The sequence below is a fragment of the Pipistrellus hanaki genome (assembly GCF_964339955.1).
Source record: "Pipistrellus hanaki genome assembly, chromosome: 9".
Taxonomy (NCBI): Eukaryota; Metazoa; Chordata; class Mammalia; order Chiroptera; family Vespertilionidae; genus Pipistrellus; species Pipistrellus hanaki.
The window spans coordinates 43,525,037-43,548,801 of NC_140511.1; the positions used below are offsets into that span (position 1 = coordinate 43,525,037).

The window sequence follows — 23,765 nt, forward strand, 5'->3', positions numbered from 1 at the left end:
TAATCTATCCATACTAATAAAAGGGTAATATGCTAATTAGACCAGGTCCACAGGCCAACTTCCAGATGTCCGACTTCCTTCTGGAAGAAGCCATGGTGGTGGGGGCCAAGGCAGAGGCAGTTAGGGGTGATCAGGCAGGCAGGGGCAAGGTAGGGGTGATCAAGCCAACAGGCAGAGGGATTAGGAGCGATCAGGCAAGCAGGCAGGTGAGTGGTTAGGAGCCAGTCACTCCGGATTGCGACAGGGATGTCTGACTGCCTGTGGGATCGGGCCTAAACCAGAACATCCTCCGAGGTCGTGGTCGGCAAACTGTGGCTTGAGAGCCACATGTGGCTCTTTGGCCCCTTGAGTATGGGCAAGTCTATTTTGAAGAAGTGGCATTAGAAGCTTAAGTTTAAAAAATTTGGCTCTCAAAAGAAATTTCAATCATTGTACTGTTGATATTTGGCTCTGTTGACTAATGATCACTGCCCTGAGGGATCCCAGATTCGAGAGGGTGCAGGCCGGGCTGAGGATCACCGCCCCCCCCCCCCCCCCCCCCCCCCCCGCCGTCTGTGTATGAATTTCATGCCCCAAGCCCATAGTATTGTAATAACTATGTAAGGTGTAGGATTGGCACTAAACTTATCAGGGTGATCACTTAGTACAGTATATAAATTTCTAACCACTATGTTGTACACCTGAAACTAATATAATATTGTAGGTCAACTGTATTTAAAAAAAAAAAATAGGTTTTTTTAAATAACAGCATTATCTTAAAAATCCACAAGATGTCAGTGTTTCTATGTGAGAAAAAATAATGAGGTGGTCTGGGGTTAAAAGTACTCCCACTAACTGATGCCAAAAATTAGCCTAAAGTGAATTTGATATAGAAATAATAGAGATTAGTTAATTTAATTGAATAGGAAATATATACACATGATACAAATTTCAAAATTGTATACAGTGAAAAGAAAAACTTTTCCTCCCTCCCTCCTTCTTTCCCTCATCTCTCAGTCCCATTCCATTCCCCTTCCCCCCAAGGACAGCTATTTTTATATCCTTCCAGAGATGTCCTAAATATATATGACCACAAAGATAGAAACATGTATATGTTTTCAAATAATACCAAAGATTATATACAATACATGTGTTCTGTGCCTTGATACTTTTTCTACCTGATATGCCTCAGAGTGGTCTCTTCTGTGGCTTGTCTGTTCATTCTCAGAGTGGTCTCTTCTGTGGCTTGTCTGTTCATTCTCTTCACAGAGGCTTTTGAGGAGCAAAATTTCTTCATTTTGATGAAGTACAGTTTGTTTTGTTTTGTTTGTTTGTTTGTTTTTTAAAGTGGGCCTTACTCAGAGTCACAAAGATTTTTCTCTATATTTTCTTCTAGAATTTTAGGTTTTATATTTAGGTCTATAATCCATTTTGAGGTCATTTTTTTATATGGTGCAAGATATGGGTCATTACCATTTTAATTTGTGCATTTGTTATTATAGATGTTGTTGAGCACATTATCATATGTTTAAGTATGATGTGTGTTGTACTTGTTTTTGTTTATTGTTTGTTTGTTTGTTTGTTTGTTTTGTGAGCTCTTTGGTCAAGTCCTTTGCTGGGGGCTGCCGGGTTTGGACACGCAGTTTGTGGAAGTGGAAACTGCAGTCTGGCCGCACACTGCTCACCGAGCCACAAATACTGCATGGGGGGCCCCTTTTCTAATTCAGCCCTGGGAGCCCCATTCTTTACTGTGCACAAGGGTGTTGCCTTTGTCCATTTATCTTCTGTATTTTAGGTGTTTTTCATATTTTATAGGTGTTCTCCCCTTCACCACTGTGGTGCAAATATATTGTCCCCCAGATAGTCTATTGTATTTTTCACTGTTTATGGTATTTTCCCATCAGAATTGTTTTTTTGTAGAGTCAAATATACCAGTCTTTTCTATTGTTCTGAGTTTTGTGTCATGCCTAGAAAGTTTTCCTACTCCAGTTATTTTTCTGGTTTCCTCTCCCCCCATTTAAATCTTTTAATTTAGTATGAATTTATTTTGGTGACAGGCGTAGATATAAATCCAATTTAATTTTTCCCCCAATTTGCCAACCAGCTGTCCCAACACTGTTTACTAAATAATTCATCTTTCCACCACTTACATAAAATGTTTTCGGCGGGGGTTGCTATTTTAAATGGAATCCTCAGGGAAGGCTCTGATAATGTGAGCTTTGAGTGGAGATCCACAAGAAGTGCCTGAGTAAGAAAAGGGACTGGCAAAAAGAGTTTTCTTCTTTGCCTGCCTGTGAATTCAGTCTGAAGAAAGAGGGCCAGGATGCATCTGAGGTGTTTATGGATAGGATTAGGCTCAGAATCAGGAGACTTGAGCTTTATTTAACTTATTGACAAATTAATTCACTTTCGAGCCTAAATCCCCTTCCCTGTAGGTGGGAATGATCCTTGCCCCAGCTTCGCGAACGCAGCTGCCAAAAGGAAAAAAAATGTGATAGCCATGTGAAAGTCCTTAAAAAAAAAGTGAGAAAGCAAGACTAGGTACCAAATTTTCAGCCGAAAGAAAACCTGTGTAGGAATATAAAATGAATTCCTATTTCAAGTTTCCATCCATCACCCTAGACATCTTTTTGAAAAGCTATTTCAGGCTGAAAAGAGAAATAGACTAAAATAAATAAGCCAACATTTCATGATAAGCCTCCGCAGAAGATCCCTGTTTAATTTACACTATTCAGAAACTGAATTGTGTGTTTGAACTATACTCTGGGATTCGCATCTTAATCCCACGCCCTATCTAGGCATTTGCTTTTTTTAACCACGCCCCCACGCCAGAACTCCATTTCCCAGCATGCCCCGGACTCTTGTAAATCGGCAGTCATTGTGACGCAAGTTCCACAGCTTTCTGGGAATTGTAGTTTGTTCCTGTCCTCCAGTGGACGAAAGCTCTAGAACTGTGGACTACCACTCCCGTGAGGTAGTGCGGAATTCCACCGTGTTCGCGGCGTCTTCGAACGCGCCGCGGCAGCCATGTTGGACGTGGCCAGCACAGGGGCCGGCACCACGGGGTTATCCGAGCAGCTGTCATGATGCTGGGGTCCCTGGTGTTAAGGAGAACAGCGCTGGCGCCGCGGCTCCTCCTCCATCTGCTTAGGTCTCCATCACTCGGAAGCCACCGAGGTCCCTCCGGCCGGAGTGTAACCACCGGGGGCTGCGGCGAGCCGCCGTGGCTAAGGGCGGCCATCGGGGGGCGTCTTGCAACATCGCTGGCCTCGCTCACCCGAAGAGGGGCTGCCACCGGGGGGCGCCACGGAAGACGCACGGAGACCCAGTGCCTCGCAGTCGCCGCATGGGGACGCCTTCCTGGCCCCGAAGACACACTCCCGGGACAGAACTGCTGGAATGGGGACTCCACCAGAGCCAGACTGGGCATGTGGGCCCTGGCCACGGCGCTGGTGGTTCACTGTTACAGCAAGAGCCCGTCCAGCAAGGGTGATTATCGGGACCGTCTGGGCTCCTGGAAGGGAGAGGCGCGGGGAGTGCCTTGATTATCTTTGAAGGGCGGGAGTTGCTTATGGATGTAGAGCAGCATAGTCTCAGCCCTGGAGGGACCCAGACATTGTCCCGGGGGTAGAGTTTGCCCTGGAGAGCTCCGTGTCTCGGAGTTGCATCATTTCCAGCAGAGTGCAGCCTCCCTTCTTTGGGCATCACTTTGTCCATCTGTATAAGGGGAGCATTGCACTAAACCTCCAAAATTAGAGCATGGTCATTTAATCCTCGAATGCTCTGCCTGGTCCGATTCCTCTTTTAAGAGGTCTCGGGGAAACTGCGGTGTATTTTGAGGGCAACCGGTAAATGGTTTAGAGAAGTTTACCTCCTCAGATGACCTAAGAAGGGAAAAGGACTTGGTTTCAATGCCATCTTTCCACCACTCATCGCTTGCACCTCTCTGGCTTCAGTTTCCCCACTTATACAGTGAAGAATTATTTCTCCGTGCTTTTAGAGGGCTGTTATTTATTTATTTATTTATTTTTCTTGGCGTTCAGCAGCCTGGGTCTGTCCATCAGACTCCCAGGGTTTTGCTATGCCTGGTCTCAGACATGAAAAGATCTTGCCATGTGGGCTAGTTGGCAGGAGAAGGGAGACTAGGAAGTTGGCTCTGTTAGGGACCCAAAGCAACCATGGGGCTGGCTGACCCAGGTTGGCATCTCACCTGGGTGCCTGGAGCTAAGCAGGTACTGGGAGAGCAGGCAGAGAGCCAGATGTGCGTCCAACCACTCAGGGGCTCCGTTGTTCCTCAGGGGGGAAGCCTGAGGCACGGTGTTCATGGATTACATGCATTCCCATCTCTGAGGCTGGAGTAAGGGGGCGCTGCCCTGACATTTGTGTATTCAGCAGCTGTAAAGGAAAGGCCTTGGACCGGGAGTAAGGACAACTGGGACCTTGTTTCGGCTCTCTCTAACTCCCACTGTGACTTCGGACTCTTGCTCCTCCCTGGTCCTCTGTTTCTTCATCTACAATGTGAGGATGTTGACATAGAGCGCTAAGGGCTCTTCTAGCATAGGCATGCTAAGATTCTATACCTTTTAGCAATTTTTTGAACACTCTCCGTGTATCTAGTTTTGCACACAGAGTTAGTTAAGGAGACAGTGCAGGCTAAGTTAGGCTTGTGGGTCTGGTGCGTGGTCTGACTATGTGTAGTTGGGGGATCAGAGGACAAACAGCGTCAGGAAAGCTTTCCCGGAAGATTGGAGGTCCCTGGAGGATGGGGAATTTGAATTTGTATTCTGAAGGCTGAGGCAAGAGGTGAAAAGGTCTCACTGTGACCTCCATGAGGTTTTTTCAGGTTGATACCAGCTCCTTTCTTTAACACCTTCACATTGTCCACCAAAGTGTTGGAACTTAGTAGGTACTCAATAAGTGTGTTGAGTTGGATTGTATTTCATGCAGAGGCTTCAGGGAACAAGGATATGGGAGTCACACATGAGCAGGAGTTAACAGAGTGGCCAGCCTGGTTGGAGAACAGGAGGTCTTTGGGGTGAAGTGAGAGCAGATGAGTGGGACCTGCATGTTATGCAGGATGGTTTGGAATTTCTCCTTAGGCATTGGAGAGCCATGAGCTCAGGGAATGTCCTGAGGCCAGTATGAGGGGGAGGTGGCCCAAGTCTTGCCTTTTAAAAATGCTGGGGGCTCTAGACTGGACTTTGTGGCATATGAACCCCAGCAAGGAGACCAGAGTCTATTTACCAAAATAGATAATGACCAAAACCATGATCATTTCCAACCATCTGACTTACTAGCTAACCTGACCCCTGACTTGGAGTTGTAAGCTCAGGCCCTCAGTGCAGCGTGATAGAAACTGCACCCTGTGGGAGCCAGGAGGCCTGGGTTCAAATCTCGACTCATCATTTCCTCTGTGACTTTGCAAAAGCCAGTTCTTTCTGCAGAGTGAGGGAAGAGAAAACAGCCAATCTCTGAAGAAGGCTTGTTTCCCTTCCAGCTGGGGGCTGTCTGGGTCTGTGCTTAGGGAAGATCATCAGGAAGGTCCTGGCCCTGTAGCCTGTGGTTGGAGGTGTGGAGGCAATAATGTCTGAACCACAGAACTGGTTTACATATGCTCGTTAAAGTGGCTATATTATCCCTATTAAACAGATAGGAAAACTGAGGCTCAGGAGGGTAGTTGAGTTGGCCAGGTGGTACAACAAGTAAATGGTAGAGGTGTGGTGGGAGCCCATGTCTGTGTGTCTCCAGATCCTGTTTTCTACGCTGCTCCAGTGCCTCTTCCTGTTTCAGTGGGTCAGACTCTTGGCTGGACTGGAACTCTCTGAGGTAGGACTGGGCATGAGTTCGTCCAGCGTTCAGTAATGGATCTCCGAGTCATGCTGGGCACAGAGGACTCCCCAGGCACTTGGTATTTGGGGGGGGGAAAAGTGCTTCTGTTGTCTTTTGAGATTTGTTTCCAGTCAGACAATATTTCTCTGTGGCCACAAGGTGGTGCCAGCAGCCTGCAGGCTGCCCAGGGGAGGCCAGCTTAGCTTTTCTGTGAGGCCAGTGGTCGGCAAACTCATTAGTCAACAGAGCCAAATATCAACAGTACAACGATTGAAATGTCTTTTGAGAGTCAAATTTTTTAAACTTAAACTTCTAACGCCACTTCTTCAAAATAGACTCGCCCAGGCTGTGGTATTTTGTGAAAGAGCCACACTCAAGGGCCAAAGAGTTTGCCGCAGTTTTTCATGAACCGCATTTTGCCGACCACAGTGCTAGGTAATCCCTATGCTTCGGGTCTCCTTTTGGTGGGCTTGGCACTGGAGAGTTTGCAGATTTTCCAACCAGCATTTCATTCCCTCAGCATCCTGCGAGGCTGAAAGGGCAAAGGTTTTATTGCCTCTGCTTTACAGTCAGGGAAGCGGGGGTCGAGAGGGAAAGGGGCTGCCACAGCACATGGTGAGTAGGGGGCAGGGTGTGTAGGAGCCAGGTTTCCTGACTCCGGGTTGGTGCTCTCTCTAGTCTCAGAAGGGCCCACACCCCTTCCTGCTCCTTCCCGTCCTGACTCTCCCTCTGGATGTGTGACCTATGACATCAAGATTCAAAACTAGGCTAAGAAACAAGTTAGGGAGAAAGTGGGGCAAGGTAGGGGAATGACTGATAATGATCCTCATGTAAAACAGAGGGCGGATAGCTAAAGGAGAGGGAAGGAATCCGCACAGTGAGCATTTATCATTCATTGGCAACACTTGTGCTAGCCCTGTAGCGGGATCACCGGTGCGAGGAGGAGTTCGAGTTCGGCTCGATAATAGATGTGGGAGACAAGTTGTTAACACGTGGGCATGGGGTGATTAGCCTTCTCTTTACCTACACTGGCATACCTCGTTTTATTGCCCTCACTTTGTTGTGCTTCAGATATGTGTTCATTATACAAAAAAAGAGTACAGCTCACTTTATAGCGATATGTGCTTTACGGCTGTGGTCTGGAATGGAACTCGTAATATTTCCGAGGTGTGCCTCTATCTTGGCATCGTTTCTCTTGTTAAAGCCCATGTTTCTGGAGTGCTTTCACTTTCACTGTTTTCCTGGGCCCTCTGAGCTGCCCTGAGGAGAAGGTCTGACCAGTGCCCCCTCTCTCTACAGATGAAGCCCTGATGGAAGCTGCTCGAGCCAACAATGTTCAAGAAGTCAGCAGGTGAGTGTCAGCCCCAGGCCTTGTTCCCCCACAGAAGATGGCTGCCGTGGAGGAAGTCCACACTGAGCGGGGAATCCTGTAGTCACAGAGTCACCTGGGCTTCCTTCGAGAGCTCTTGTTTCCTTTGTCTGACCCCAAACACCCCTGAATCCTTCCTGTTTTGTTCTCCACAGGGCATTGTTTGGAGTCCCCTTTGCATCCTGGGGGTTCTTCACTGAATCCTCTAATTTGTTCTGTTTCTTTGTAGAACTGACCAGGTGTGAGCGCTTGTTGCCTGAAGGGGGTGCAGGTGGGCACCCATGGAGAGGCTTGGGGATTTGGGAAGAAGCTGGCAGATATCTTTCTGAGAGGTTTTCTGGGGCTAGAAAGGCCTGGGCCTCTGCTCATGGGCTGATTACATTTCTCCAGTCTCCCTGCCCAGCCAGGCCCCTTATGACCACTGGCCTGTTAGATCTGAGGCTTGTTCTTGAGCAGGGGCAGGATTCAACTCAGCCCAGCCTGGTGCCAGGAGCAGGGCAGAGTCTGTGTCCAGGATGCTCAGATTGGGCCAGCAGAGGGCATCAATATGAGACCAGGGGGCAGGGGTTTTTATTCTTGGTGAAACTAGTGGTACTCACTGGGCCTAATCTTGAGCCTTTTTTTCCCCCCCTTTGCATAAAATTAGATGGCCACCGGACACTCCTCCTTCCATATTACCAAGTCCACATTTTAGACAGGAAATCTGGTGCTTGGGGTGGCTAGCCCTGCACCCAGTTCCACATACCCTTCATGTTCTTCCCCTCTCCAGCTGCCTGAACATACGGGGAAGTGTTGAAAGGCAGCAACAGCCCCCACCAAGACTTACTGCTTTGATTCCCTTTCATTTTATCTGCAGCATTATTGATTCTCAAGGGTGCTTTTGAGTATTAATGTTCAAGGCTTAGTTTTTAATAAACCACTTTTGGAAGTATAGGCTGGGAGTTGTTTCGTAGCTTAATAAATATGATAGAGCAATAGTTTAATAAACATGCAATGATGCATCTTAAAAACCGAGCACAGATGTCAGCTTGTTGTAATAAGAGCCATTCATAACTGCAGGCTGCGCGTGGCGTCTTCATTCCCCCAGAAACAGATGAGCCTCGCTTCCTTCTGCTGCAGTACAAGGGAGGGGGTGGGGGTGAAACTGGCCAAGCCGCCTCCTCAGGCTTGCGCTGACCCTGGAGTCACCTGTTGGTAACCGCTAAGGGCTGCCAGGCTTCTGCTTTTCTCTGGCACCTACTGTAGGCAGCACAGTTGCTGAGCGGCTATGCTGTGACTCCACCTTCCTTCACCCGGGCAGGCTGAGTTTTCCTTATCCCATTGAGCCCCATGTGTTGATTATTACAGCTCTTCCAAGTACACATTTTTCTAAAACAATTAATCATCTTCCCAAAGAAGAGGAAAAGTGATGGGATTTATGGTGCAATGTTCATTCTCATCTTTGTGGATTTGGCCTGTGGGGACCTTTCATGTGTGTCTCCAGTGTCTAGCTTGCTTATCCACTGCCGCCTCTTGCCCATCTCTTCTGGTTGTGATGCCTCAGAATCTTCCTTCACCATTTGTGAGGAACCCTGCCCTTCAGCATGACAGTCTCTCCCTTGCTCTCCCCCTCCTTCCCAGAAGCAAAAGCAGGGGACAAACTGAGCAAAGGGGAGGTGGGGGAAGAAGATGCTGGCTGCTGCTGGGAGTCATGCTGCTGCCGCTGAGGGGGTGTTTGTGCAGAGTTGCAGGGTCTGGAAAGAGGGAGATGATTTGAGAGAAGCTGGAATGTACAAGCTCTGGAATGCCCACGAAGGAGTTTTGAATTTTTACCTTATGATCACTGGGGAAAAATGGGAAGTTTGAGCAGGGAAATTGCCCAGTTAGGGTCATTCGGAAGGGTGAAGGATGAAGTGAATTGGGCAAGGGCTAAAAGCAGATCTGTTAAAAGGCTGTTTTAGTAAGATAAATTCAAGGTGAGGAAGGCCTGTATTAGGATATTCTTCTCCTCACCCCAAGCAGTTCCTGCATATGAATGAATGAGTGGACCTTTGCTAGGCACTAGAGATGGGTATGTGTGTGACCCAGGCCCTGGTTTCAAGGAAACAGACATGTCACCTACCAATTCCAGTTATTCCTGCTAATAGAGCTAAGCCTAGAGGTGAAGCTGAGGAGTCAAACCATCCTTGCTGGAAGGAAACTTTCTTGAATTCTTCCAGTAAGTCTTTATTCAACTTTTCATAGGTGCCTCACACTACTTTTAATTTCTTCCTCTGCCTGTCCTAGCCTTAACTTTGCCCAACAGACCTGCCTGTAGCAGGATAGAGTCATTCTCAATTTAAAAAAAACTTACACAGTTTATGCATGGTTGGGTCACCATGTGTATGATCAGTGTGTTCGGTGATAAGAGTATTTGGAATAAAACTCAGATCTACCCTTCTTTCCCCCTTGACCTCTCTGTGGCTCTGTGCTGTGTGTGTGTCTGGTTTGATGTTCCCTTACCATACCCAGGCCCAGAGCCTTGGGAGATCTCTGGATAATGAAAGGCAATAGCTGGAGTCTCTGCTGCTCAGAGGGGAGGTGCTTCATTATCTTCTTAAGAGCTTTCGGGAAGCTATAGATCCTGGACCCTCTGTCCTCTCTACTTTCTGTTCCTCGTCCTCTGCTTACATCCTCCCAGCCTTCTAGGCTCAGCTCAAGTGCTGTTGTGTTCCTTGTGAGGCCTTCCTTGACTCCTCCCCGCTGGGTGTGATCACCCTTTCCTTTGCCCCACAGCTGCTGGGCTGGGAGAAAATGAGTGTCATCTAGGAAAAGATATGCCAGCGTGTAGGAGAGAATTCTTTTCTAGAAGCGAAGTTGGAGGTTAGATGAGAGAAGTAGGGTTGAATGAATGTCAGGGCTGAGGCATCCAGTCTACAAACAGGAAAACCAGCGAGGCTCAGGTGCTGACTTAACTAGAAACAGGTCAGGAATCCTCCTAGTTTGAGATACCAAGCCAAGAGCTCTAGGTGGATGCCCTGGTCTGTAGGTATGTTGACCTGCTTCATGTGGAGCTAGGTAAGTGTGTGTGGTTTGGGCTTGCCTGGCTAATGGGCCAGGGCAGTATCTGCCACTTGCCATGCTCTGTTCTTTATGTTAATAAGTTTGTAAGCAGCCTTTACCCTAAACCACTGAATTGCGTGCCTCCCTAAGGCAGGGACGTTAGTTCCTGTATTCTCTAACACAGCAGAACTTGGGGAAAGTTGCTTTTTATTGACTTTTCAGCAAACCTGAAACCGGCAGCCCAGAGTCTTAATTTCCATACTCCCATTGGCTATGTATCAGAGGGAGGCTGGATTCATTCCTTTTCGCTTCTCTCTTCCGTTCTTCCTTCTCCAGGGACACTTAAACCTTGTGTGTTCAGCTCTTCAGAAGTGAAAAACGGTCCTGGATCCTGTTTCACCTGTCATTAGCATGAGCAGGTGGCCTGCTCTTGGGCTCAGCCTAAACCTGAGCCCGGCTTCCAGACTCAGGAACTATTCACCCGAAACAAGGGCACTGGGTAGACTGAAGGCACATCTGTCCCGGCTCAGGCTGAGCCATGTGAGGAGCTATCCGGGCTGGGAGAGGGAGGCCTCCTGTTCTTCCTCTCCTAAAGGAGATCGCATTTCCTTCAGCACACACTGGGGTGAAAGACAACACCCTACCCATTTCCCTTCTCTCGGCAGGGAACTGGGCCTCTGCTGAGTCCTTAACTCAGGTGTGTGTCAGCCTCAAAGTTTTTGTTTTATTTGCTTATTTATTTAAATATATATTTATTTATTATTGATAGTATTACAGTTGTCTTCCTTTTCCTCCCTTCTATCCCCCTTGAGCCCAAATATTTTATAATGAAGAAGCCTGATGGTATAAAACCTGGACTTCAGGCTGCCTGCCCTTTCTCTCCAGGATTTATTGTTCATTTGAGAAAATTTACTGAGTACTGGTTATGCTGGGTCATATGCTTGACACGTGACAACTGACCAGGCATGATTCCTACCCTCGAAGGAGACTAGGGAAGACTATTAACAACACAGTATGGTCAGTGCTGAGAGACAGGAGGCCAGCACATGCCCCTGACCAATCTGGGGGACCAGAGAAAGCGTCCTCGAGGAAATGGCACCTAATTAGAGTCTTACAATATCAGTTGGGCTTAGCAAATAAAGAAGGGAATGCATTCCAGGCAAAGGGATCAGCATGAGCAGTATCACCGAGGTAAGGTCAGCCTAGGAGGTTGTGTGATGGAGAGGCGGAAATTACATTCTGTTGCTGGATCACATTCTAGCCTAGGAGGGACTGGGGATGGGTAGGGACCCGGTCCTGAAGGGCACTGTCCACTTGTCCCACAGTTGCTCACCTGTCTAGCCTGCCCCTGTGCCTAGCCCTGAACCGAATTTGTGTTGATGGCAATACAATGAGGAAGGAGAAGCAGTCCCTGCCCTGGAGGAGCTAGCTCACTGATGACCTTCCTAGATGAGGAGAGAGCACCTGAGTCAAAAATTGAGAACCAATAATACAAGGCACAGATTGCCTAACTTCTATGAGCCTGAATAATTAAATAACATTGAAGATCATTATACCTATAATGCATAGAACTATAGAGTGTTTATTATTAATAAAATTATTATTTCAACCAATATTTATGAGTGCTTATTTGGAGCTAGACATTAGGATGAGTGCTGGAGATATCGTATTTAACAAGATTGGTTCAGTCCCTGCCCTCTTGGTACTTACAGTCTAACTGAGAGCTAGATGACTGATTATGCAATCACAATATGTATTTCAGAATTAATACAATTTGTCTTTTCAACAAGTGGTGCTGGAACAACTGGATATTAATGTACAAAAAATACAGTTGGAACCCTAACTCACCCATACACAAAACTTAACTCAAAATAGAACATAGATCTAAATGCAAGAGCTGAAAGTATAAAACTCTTAGAAGAAAACATAGGAACAGGTAAGTTGGACTTTATTCAAATTAAAAACTAATGTGTTCAAAGGATAACTTCAAGAAAATGAAAAGACTGTCCTATATAATGGGAGACAATATTTGCAAATCATATATCTAATAAGAAATTTGTGTCCAGAATATATAAAAAATGCTTAAAATTTAATAAAAATATAATCCGATTCAAAATGTCGAAGGATCTGAGTAGACATTTCTCTAAAGAAGATGTTCAAATGATGAATAAGCATGTGAAAAGATACTCAACATCATTAGTCATTATGCTAATTAAAACTACTTCATACCTGCTTATAATGGTTATAATCAGACCGGTAATAGCAAGTGTATGAGGATATTGGAGAAATTGGAACCCTTATATATTGCTGCTGAGGGTGTGAAATGGTGTTGACTGCTTCAGAATTTAGTTGGTGTTTCCTCAAAATGTTAAACATAGTGTTATCTTATGACCCAACAAGCCTGCTTCTAGGCATAAACCCCAGAGAAATAAATCATTCCCCAGAGAGGGAAAGAATTCCAAAGTCCATTCACTAATGAATAGATAAATAAAAAACATGATATAGCTATTCAGTGGAGTATTATTCATCAGTGTTAAGGAATGAAGCACTGATATATGGTACAATATGACTGAACTTTAAAAGCATTATGCTAAGTGAAAGAAGCCAGGCACAAGAAACCACATATTATATTATTCAATTTATATAAAATACCCAGATAGACAAATCCATAGAGACAGAAAATAGGTTAGTGATTGAAGAAACTGGAGAGGTTGGGTTTGGGAGGGACCATACCATACTGGTTCTGTAAGCCATGTTAATGATGTTTATTTTTATTTTTACTAATGGCAGTGGGTAACCATTGAAGAATTTTAAGCCTGTGTGTATGTGTGTGTGGGAGAGAGAGAGAGAGAGAGAGAGAGGGAGAGAGAGGGAGAGAGAGACATGGTGACATGATATAGATCTGTAATTTTATTTATTTTTAATTTAATTTTTCTATTACAGTTTACATTTGATATTTTTGTATCCATTTCAGGAGTACAGCATAGTGGTTAGATAATCATATACTTTACAAAGTATCCTCCTCCCCCACCCTCCAATATTTTCATTATCCACCAGGCACCATACATAGTTTATTACAATATTATTGACTATATTCCCTATGCTGTACTTTAGATCCCATGACTATTGTTACGACCAATTTGTACTTCTTAATTACTTCACCTTTGTCACCTAGTCCCCTAACCCCCTACTCCTCTGGCAAACACTAGTCTGTTCTCTGTATCTATGAGTCTGTTTCTGTTTGTTCATTTATATTGTTCTTAAGATTCATTATGTAAGATTCCATAGAAATCATATGGTATTTGTCTTTCTCTGACTGACTTATCTTAGCATAATATCAGCTAGGTCCATTCATGCCATAGCAAATGTTAAGATTTCATTATTTTTTAATGGCCAAGTCATATTCCATTGTATATATGTACCACAGCTTTTTAATCTACTCATCTGTTGATGGGCACTTGGATTGCTTCCATATCTTGGCTATTGTAAATAACACTGCAATGGACAGAGGGGTGTATACATTCTTTACAGTTAATGCTTTGGGTTTCTTTGTATGTATAGCCAGAAGTGGAATTGCTGGGTCATAAGACAGTTCCATTTTTAATTTTTGAGGACCTTCCATACTGTTTTTCATAGTGGCTGCACCAATCTGCATTCCTACCTAGAGTGCACAGGGTTCCATTTTCTTCTCATCCTTGCCAACGCTTCTTTGTTGATTTATTGATGATAACCATTCTGACTGCCTATGTTTTCTTCTAAGAGTTTTATAGTTTTGAGTCTTACATTTAAGTCTTAATCCATTTTGAGTTTATTCTCTTATACAGTGTAAGATGGTGGTCTGGTTTAATTTTTGCCCCCAACTGCCCTCCCCTGCTGGCCTGATCACCCACAACTGCCCTCCTCTTCAGGCCATCTTGTGTCCACATAGGGGCAGCCATCTTGTGTGTTGGAGTGATGGTCAATTTGCATATTACCCTTTTATTAGATAGAATTATTATTTTTAATCTTCACCCAAGGATATTTTTCCCATTGGTTTCTAGAGAAAGTGTAAGGGAGGGAGGAGGGGGAGAGAGAGAGAGAGAAATCAGTGTGAGAGAGACATACTGATTGGTTGCTTCCTGCACAAGCCCCTACAGGGGTTGGGAAACTTGTAACCGAGGCAGGTGCCCTTGACCAGGAATCGTCCCTGAGACCCTTCCATCCATGGGCTGATGCTCTAACCATTTAGCAAACCAACCAGGGTGATATTTAAAATAATATTTTGTATTTCTGTGGTGTCAGTTTTTAACTTTCATTTCTGATTTTACTTACTTGAATCCTTTCCCCCCTTTTTTTCTTAAGTATGGTTAAAGATTTATCAGTCTTAATTATTTTTTCACAGAATCAGCTCTTGGTTTCATTAATCTTTTGTATATTTTTAGACTATTTTTTCTCTTTATATAGAATTTATTGAGGCGACACTGGTTAACAAAATTATACAGGTTTCAGATGCACAATTCTACAACATATCATCTGTACACTGTATTGTGCATTCACCACCCCCAGTAAAGCCTCTGTCCATCACCATGGACTCTGTTTCTTTTATTTCCTTCCTTCGGCTCACTTTGGACTCTGTTGTTCTTTTTCTAGATTCTTTAAATGTAAGGTTAGATTGTTTATTTGAGATATTATTTGTTTCTTGAAGTAGGCCTGTAATGCTATGAATTTCCCTCTTAGTATTGCTTTTGCTGGTCCCATAGAATTTGGGTCATTGTGTTTTCATTTTCATTTGTCTCAAGATATCTTTTGATTTCTTCCCTGATTTTATTGTTAACCCATTTATTATTTGGTAGCATGTTATTTAACCTCCATGTGTTTGTGTGTTTTTCAGTGATGATGTTTTTTTATAACTGATTTCTAGTTTCATACCATCATGGTTAGAAAAGATGCTTGATAGGATTTTAATCTTTTCAAATTTATTGGGACTTGTTTTATGTCCTAACATGTGGTTTACCCTAGAAAATGTTCCAGGTGCACTTGAAAAGAATGTGTATTCTGCTTTTTGAGTGAAAATATCTATTTTATCCATCTGGCCTAGTGTGTCATTAAAGGCTGCTGTTTCCTTGTTGATTTTCTGTCTGGAAGTAGATCTGTAATTTTAAAAGGTCATTGTGGTTGCTCCATGGAGAAGAGACAAAGACATGGTGGGTGACATGATCTAGGTCTGTAATTTTAAAAGATCACTCTGGTTGCTCCATAGAGAAAAGATTGATAGAGAGCTGTGGTAGATGCAGAAAGACTGGTGTAGTACAGACTGGAGAGGATGCTGGCAGGTGGTGACTTGGATTAAGATGTCAGTAGCAGAAATTGAGAAAGTAGGCTAGAGAGGACTTAGTGATGGGTTAGAACACTCTCAGGGCCTGCTACATAGTAGGTACTCAATATGAATGTTGACTGCATAAAAAGCATTGGATATGATTGATTAGGGAGAAGAAGGTGTTAAGAATGAATTTCTGTTATCTGGCTTAATCAGCTACCCAGATGCTATTGCCATTCACTTGAGATGAAGATGGTGGAGGCAGACTGGGTTAGGGAAAGAATATTTTGAGTTCAGTTTTGAACGTGCTGAATTTAATATGTCAGTGAGATATTCAAATGGAGATGTCTACTAGGCGGTTGACTGTATAGGTCTTTTTTACTTTTCTCGCTATACATACCATACTTGCTTCTCAAAATCTTCAGTTTTAGAGTGTTTTTATTGATTTCAGAGAGAGGAGGGAGAGGGAGAGGTGGGAGAGAGAGAGAGAGAGAGACATTAGACATCAATTGTCTGCCTCCTGCATGCCCCCTACTGGAATCAAGCCCACAACCTTAGCATGAGCCCTAACCAGGAATTGAACCAGTGACTTCCTGGTGAGTGGGATGACATTCAACTCTCTGAGCCACACTTACTGGGCTAGAGATTGTTTTGATTTCTGGTTTGATGATTTTAGAAACTAAAGGACTTCATACCAGCTCAAACTTGTTTACTAGATGCCTTTGGAAAAAAAGTCTGATTTGGTTTGTAGTTCAGGAAAGAAAAAAGTGTTGTGTTTGTTGAGGGCTAAACACATCCATTTTAGATTTGCAATAATAGCTTGGTTTGGTATTTGTCCCCCGATGCCTCAGCTTGAGGCTTGAGGCACTTGCTGTCCATGTGCCAGGATTAAGGTGTCCTGAATGTGCTTGTTACAGCATAGGCAAATGTTCTACACATTGATCCAGGGATTTTATCTAATTAACAAGCACCCTGGCTGGTAAATACATTTGGCTGTCTCGGGACCTTAGAGAGGCTGTCTGTTTATTGATTGTTGTATCATTTTGGCTGAATAGGAAGATATTAATGATGGCATTAGAGCAACCAAAATATCCAGTTTTCTTAACCAGTAAATGTGTAAATGTGTCCTTGTAGGTTGCAGTAGATTGAAACAAAAGCTGTGGTTTTTTTTGTTTGTTTTTTGTTTTTATAATATATTTTTTTTATTAAATTATTATTTTTGTACATATACCAATGCCCCCCCCCCCTCCCGTACATACCCTCCCTTCCCAGAGTTACAAAAACTGTTTTTTACATCAGCCATTTTCAACCCTTTTCATCTCATGGCATACATAAAGTAATTATTAAAATTCTGCAGCACACTAAAAAATATATTATATTTTTGCTTTTCTGACAAAATATAATTTTGACTCATTCACACTAGACAGCTATTGTTGTGTTGGCTGTTGTCATTTTTTTATTTGACAGTCTAAGGAAAAAGAGGTCAGTGTTCCTGACTGAATAGTCAGGTATTGCTGGGCTGCTCAGTTGGTTAGGGAGTTGTCTTGATATATTAAGGTTGCTAGTTTGATCTCTGGTTAAAGCACATACAAGAATAAAAGAGTAATATGCAAATTGACTGTAATATGCAAATTAACACACAAGATGGCCACCCCCAGGTGGTCAAGGATGGCTGCCCCCATGTGGACACAGTATGGCCACCACAAGATGGCTGTCAGGGGAAGGCAGTTGTTGGCCATCAGGTCAACAGGAGAGGGCAGTTGGGAGGGACCAGGCCTGCAAGGGAGGGCAGTTGGGGGCCATCGGGCTGGCAAGGGAGCAGTTAGGCATCGATCAGGCTGTCAGGACAGTGGTTAGGGGGTGATCAGGCTGTCAGGCAGGCAAGCAGGCAGTTGGGAGCCAGCAGTCCTGGATTGTGAGAGGGCAGTTGGACATCCCTTGAGGGGTCCCAAATTGGAGAGGGTGCAGGCTGGGCTAAGGGACACCCTTTCCCCCCTTGCACGAATTTCGTGCACCAGGCCTCTAGTCAACCAATAAATGCATAAATAAGAACAACAAATAGATGTTTCTCTTTCTTCCATCCTCTTTCTCTCTAAAATCAATCCATAAATTTTAAAAATGTTCTTGCATCACACCCGTTGAAAATTGCTGTCCTAGACCAAAGGTTAGGGCCTTCCTAGCATCACTCTTGTAATTTGGTCCTTGTCTTGAGAGTTCTCTAAGATCATCACACCATTTTTTCTGAATGCTAGGGTGTAACCCACACAGGCTTATTGGATGCTGGGGCGCTGGAAGGCAGCATAATGTTACAGAAAAAATACAAGGTTTTCAGGGTTAGAAGACCTGGGTTTACTTCTGACACAGTTACTAACTGGACCTATGCCCCTTAATAAGTCATGGAACCTTCCTTTTTGAGTCTTAGTTTCCAAATCTTATTAATGGGGTTCCCACTGAGAATTTTGAAATAGAATTCCTAGTGTTAAGTTCTGCAGAGAAAACTGAGTTCATTTAAAGGATTCAGATAACACACTGAATTACCAGGGCTTGCTCAAATGGGCCTTTACCAGACAAACAGAGATCCCCATTCCCACCTGTGAGCCTTTGCAGTGCTTCCAACTCCACCCTTGTCCTTCTGACTGTAGATCCTATTTAGGCTTTATTGCCCTTTCTCTTCCAGAAAGCTCACCCTCACTTGTAGTAATAGCTGTATTTAATACCCACTCTATGTGAGGCAAAGTGTTAGATACTATATTATCTTCATTCCTTGCTCAGGTATTACAAAAGAGATTATATTAGGTCCCTTATCTATTGGGTCGGCAGCTAAGTAATTGCGGATTTTTTAAAGAAAATCAAAGACAATTTTTTCATGGAACTAAATAACTTTATTCTGTAATGTATTGCCCATTTTGATCAATGACCTTTTGCCATCTTTCAGGCAGCATCATAATCCCACGTTCAAAAAACTTCTGGTTTTTATTAGCAAAAAACTGAATCAGGTACGATTTGACATCATCATCATTATTGAAATTTTTACCATTCAAGGAGTTTTGTAAAGATCGAAACAAAAAGTAATCAGATGGTGCAAGGTCAGGACTATATGGTGGATGTGGCAAAACATCCCAACCAAGCTCCATTAATTTTTGCCGAGTGACCAAAGATGTGTGTGGCCTTGCATTGTCATGATGGAATACAACACCTTTTCAATTTGTCAATTCGGGCCGCTTTTCTTCAACTGCATTGTTTAATTTCGTTAGTTGTTCAATGTAGACATCTGAATTGATCGTTCGGTTGGGTGGTAAGAGTTCAAAGTAGACAATTCCTTTGTAATCCCACCAAACTGATAACAAAACCTTCTTTTGATGAATATCAGCTTTTGATGTTGTTTGAGTTGGTTCACCTGGCCTGCTCCACGATCTTTTCCGCTTGATATTGTTGTAAACAACCCATTTTTCATTGCCAGTTATCAGTCATTTTAAAAATGGATCATTTTCATTACCTTTCTTTAGCAAATCGCAGCTGCTAATGCGTTGCGTTAACTGTGATTCTTTAATTTCGTGAGGAACCCATGTATCGAGTTTTAAAACATAGCCAAGTTGTTTTAAGTGATTTTCAATGCATGTATGTGATACATGAAGCTTCTCTGCAATCTCACGTGTTGTACTGTGACAGTCTGAATTGATTATTGCTTTGATTAGGGCGTCATCAACTTCAACTGGACGACCAGAGCGTTTTTCATCTTTGAGTGAAAAATCACCAGGACGAAATTTGGCAAACCAATTTTGACACTGCCGTTCTTTTAAGGCTTCGTCACCATAAACAGCACATAACTTTTTATGAGCTTGCGATGCGTTTTTTCCTTTGAGGAAATAAAAAAGCAAAATATGACGAAAATGTTCCTTTTGATTTTCCATTTTTTAACAAACGCCAAACGAAAACTACAAAACAGATCAAAAAACTTTTTTTACTGATTAACAGCTGAATAGCCAACTATCAAATAACAAAATGTGTTTTACATTTGTACTACGTCTGCAAACCTAAAAATTCAACTGAAGCCATATATGTGTGAAACCCGCAATTACTTAGTTGCCGACCCAATAGATGAGACAACTTGAGGTCCACATGAATTCGAAGTATGTGCTTTATCTCACTGCAGTTCATAGCTTGTTCTAATCCATGTTGATTGATCTTATCAAAATTCCTGAGGCCTTAAAGTCTGAGCCACACAGTGTCATGTTTAGTTTTTACCTCGTCTTCCTCCTCACTTGCTTCATGCCTATGTCTCCTCAACTAGGCTGAGTGGACACCAGAAGGCACATAGTACAGATAGAGTCTGGCCAGTTGATTGATTGGTTGAATGAAATCCTGCTTATTCCCCAGAGGCTACTCAGCAGCAGGGTGCAGCAGCTGGGCAGGCTGTCTGTCTCCAGGATCCTCCATTCACGTGAGTGGGAGCCAGGAAGGCTGCATGAGAATCATCTCTGAGGCTGGGCTGAGACTTCCCTCTCACTGCCTTGTGTTTGGGGGGATAGCACCCATGCCTCCTGGAAACTCTGTGTTTTCAAATGGACAGTGAGCAGAGACAGGATATGAAGCACACAATAGGGGAGGCCCCTGGAATTTCCAGGGGTTCAGAGTCTAGCAGGCTGGGCAAGAACCTTCCCAGAACTTATCTGGGCTCAGCCACAGCCCCATCCACCCTTACCTTCCCAGTATGGGTCAGACAGGATCCAAAGCACTTTTGTCTCTGGCCTCATTTTCTCTCTAGTATTCAAGTTCCTTCTTTAGATCCTCTGATGAGCAACATCCTGCCAATAGTTGGGCACCTCTGAGTTTAAGGCATCCATTGATTATGCTTATATGCATGCATACAAGTCCTTCAGTTGATCTCTTACCTCTCCCACCCCTCCAACCTTCCTCAGCCTTTTCGCTGTAGTTTGATTGTATTGCCATGTGAAGAGAAGGGGGAGGGGAAAATGAGGGAGAGAAGGAGGAGGATGGATTGGGCCTTTCTCATCCTGAGTCCAGAAAGGTTCTAGAAAACAAATCTAATCAAAGAATATCTCAATCCCTCAGATAACTTTCTTTCCTTAGGCTTTTCCTTCTTTATCATTTTTCTGTTAGTTGGTCAGTCCCATCAGATACAAGTCTCACCCTGGCCCGAGGCCTATATAGGAAAGAGGGAAGAAGATGGGATGGAGTATATGCCCTGGAAGGTAGAATGGTTCAATAAAGGAAGCTTGGGCTCCCGTTCTAGGCTACCACTTACAGGCTATGTAATCTAAAGTAAATCAATTGCCATCTGAAAGACTCAGGCTCCTCTCTACTAGTAATCACAGGATCAGATGTGCTCATACATGTTAAGTGCCTGATGCATAGTAGGCTACTCAAGAAATGAGAGCTTTTTTGAATTCCACCATTCAAAAGTTTTGCAAGACATAAAGAGCCAAGTATGCTGTGTGCTCATTGACCCAGTGCAAATAGCTCTCAGAGAAACTGTGATACTTAAATAACTTAATTTGTGTACTTACTTGTCCCGTTTTTCTACCCAGAATTCAGACGGGGAGCTCTTTGTAGGCAAGGACCGTATCCAGTTAATCTCAGTGACCAGCACAGAGGCTGGCTTCAAGAAGAGGCTACTTAAGTTTTGTTACTGGAATGAACCTGAATTAATGAAGGCCAAATCTTTGCCCCACTGTATAGGGGGCCAGGTATTGTGGTTGACTTTGTACAATCTATTCTTTACTGAAAGTCTCACGAAATTCTGGAGCTCAGCAGTGGTGATTCATATGCCAACCCTATTTGAAAAGTTTGAGCCAGCTCTGTGTCTCAATGCCTTAGTGTGACAAACTTCCTGGTAACCAGCTAGCTGCCTAGTCCTGTAGAGCCAGTAGGTGGCGCCCATGGCCCTTTCCCATACCCAGCTGCCTATGTAGTCCTTTGCTTCTTGTCACCAAGGCAGCTGCTGACTGAGATGTGACATGTAGCCCTGGGCAGAGGTACCCAGATGAGGGTGCTCTGGGCTACTCCCCTCCACTTTCTGGCCTTGTAATGTTGGTTTTCATGTTTTATTGAATCTCAGCCATGGCACACACTGCTTGGGAAAGCACAGATGTTTCCTATAGAAGATCCCAGGAGATCATTAAGGGAATCTGCTTCTAGCCACCCTTTCTGATACAGCTCATGCCTTTGACTCCAGTAAGTTGTTCCTGTGTCTCTGTTGCTCTGATCTACACTCATGGTACTTTCCTTCAGGGTCCTTGTTTGTATTTTAGCTGCTTACCAGGTGTGTAGTTGTCCAGTGAACACCTTGAAGTCAAGGACACTGCAGAATTCATCGAAGTGCCCTCAGTGTCCTGATCAGAGTCCTATAATAATCAGTCTCATGAAACATTTGTGGATAAATGGGTGAATAATAGGAAGTAGTTCTTCAAAAAATTGTTATCCCAATTGAAGGACATTCTACAAACAAATAGCCTTACTCTACAAAAATATCACTTTTATGAAAATCAAAGAAAGGCTGAGGAATTATTCTAGATGAAAAAACACTGAAGACACATGCAATGTTTTATTTTAGTATTAATCCTGGCTTATATCTGGATCATGGGGTGCAGAGATTGCTATGAAGGATCTTATTAGGATTATTGGAAAAATTGAATATGGGCTCTATATTAGATAAATATTTTATCAATGTTAACTGTTCCAAATATGATCATTATTGGTTAGTGATTGTATAAGAGAATGTCCTTGAACTAGGAAATATGTGCTGAAGTATTCAGAAGTAATGGAGGATAATGTCTGAAACTAACCCTCACATGGTCCAGGAAAAATAGGAAGAAGTGGTAAAGCACATGAGGCCAAGTGAAGTGAGAATCTGAGTAAAGGATATATGAGGAGTTTTTTTGGTGCTATTTTTGTAATTGTTCTGTAAGTTTGAAATCATTTCAAAATAAGAAGCTAAAAAAATAATCTATACACTTCAGTGTGTGTGCCAACTTCCTGCTAGAATCTATAAGAGAGATGCGATAAAGATTGGTTACACCAACACTGGACTTTATTCCATTTAATTCAGCAGTATTCATTGATGTTCTGTAGCTCCTTGGCACCTTTGAACAGAAAGAACAATAGTAACAATGGCAACTAACATTTAGAAAATGTAAGTGCTTTCACATACATTATTTCCCTTGGTCATCTCAACACCCTTGTTAGGTAAGTTGGGCAGGCTGATGAGGTTCAGAGAGTTAACATGACCTGCCCACTGTCACCCAGCCTGGAAGAGACAAGTGCAGGATCCTATCCAGAGCAGTCTATTCCAGGGCTGATGTTTTCTTTTATTTTTTTTTCTTCTTTTAAAAAAAATATATTTTATTGATTTTTCACAGAGAGGAAAGGAGTGATAGAGAGCTAGAAACATCGATGAGAGAGATACATCGACCAGCTGCCTCCTGCACACCCCCCACCAGGGATATACCGCAACCAATGTACATGCCCTTGACCGGAATTGAACCCGGGACTTTTCAGTCCGCAGACCGAAGCTCTATCCACTGAGCCAAACTGGTTTCAGCAGGGCTGATGTTTTCTGAACCTCATCCATATCTGTATGTATAAAAGGAAGAGTTGGATTGGATTGATGGCTGCAGGTCATTCTTCAAGTCCAGAAAGTTTAAAGTTCACAGGCACATTACCGTGTGCCTGCACTCATAGGTGCTGCCAGTCCCTTCTTCCCTCACTGCCCACCATTTCCCTGTCAAGTAGCCCAGGCATGACAGTACTGGGACAGGCCAACTCACTGGAGTGAGAACTTCTGGAAAGCTTCTTAGAGGAAGGATCTTGAGCTGAACCTTGAAGGAGAGATGCTCAGGTCAAGTAGCAAATGCAAAAGGTGCCTGAGAGTCAGAGCCCCAGGACTCTGCCTGAGTGGCTGGCCCAGATTGGGGTCTGAGGCAGCCTTTCCTTCTCTGCCCGCCCCTCCCAGCTCAGGCTGACTGGGTAGATGAGGCACAGATGGAGGCTCTGTGTGGATTCTAGCCCCAGGCGCCTTGCCTCCGCTCAGACAGCCTGGCCTGGTGCTGTTATTACTGTAAACAGGACCTTCTGCGAGGCTCCAGCCAGGGCCCTGTTGCCCAGATAGTGATCATGATTGAGTCTGCATGGCTCATTGCTTCCAGGCCTCTGATGCAGGTGGGACGAGGCTCCCAACCCGTCAGCCCCCTCCCCAGCTGCAGCTGAGGGCCCATTGCAAAGGATCCGGAAATCAGTTGGAACAATGCATGA

At 43.9% G+C, this 23,765-nt stretch overlaps 1 protein-coding gene across 2 annotated transcripts in view; it reads left to right on the forward strand.

Annotated features, from left to right (window-relative positions):
- The first annotated feature begins 3,001 nt into the window (after positions 1-3,001).
- Positions 3,002-23,765, forward strand: part of CLPB (ClpB family mitochondrial disaggregase) — a 130,010-nt gene continuing 109,246 nt past the window's right edge. Inside the window, exons 1-2 of one of the 2 annotated variants that reach the window (XM_084894193.1) lie at positions 3,002-3,468; positions 7,108-7,159. In XM_084894193.1, the coding sequence (XP_084750319.1) occupies positions 3,063-3,468; positions 7,108-7,159 (458 nt within the window). In that variant the 5' untranslated portion in view covers positions 3,002-3,062. The remainder of the gene's footprint in view (positions 3,469-7,107; positions 7,160-23,765) is intronic. The other variant, XM_084894194.1, reaches the window with a different exon arrangement.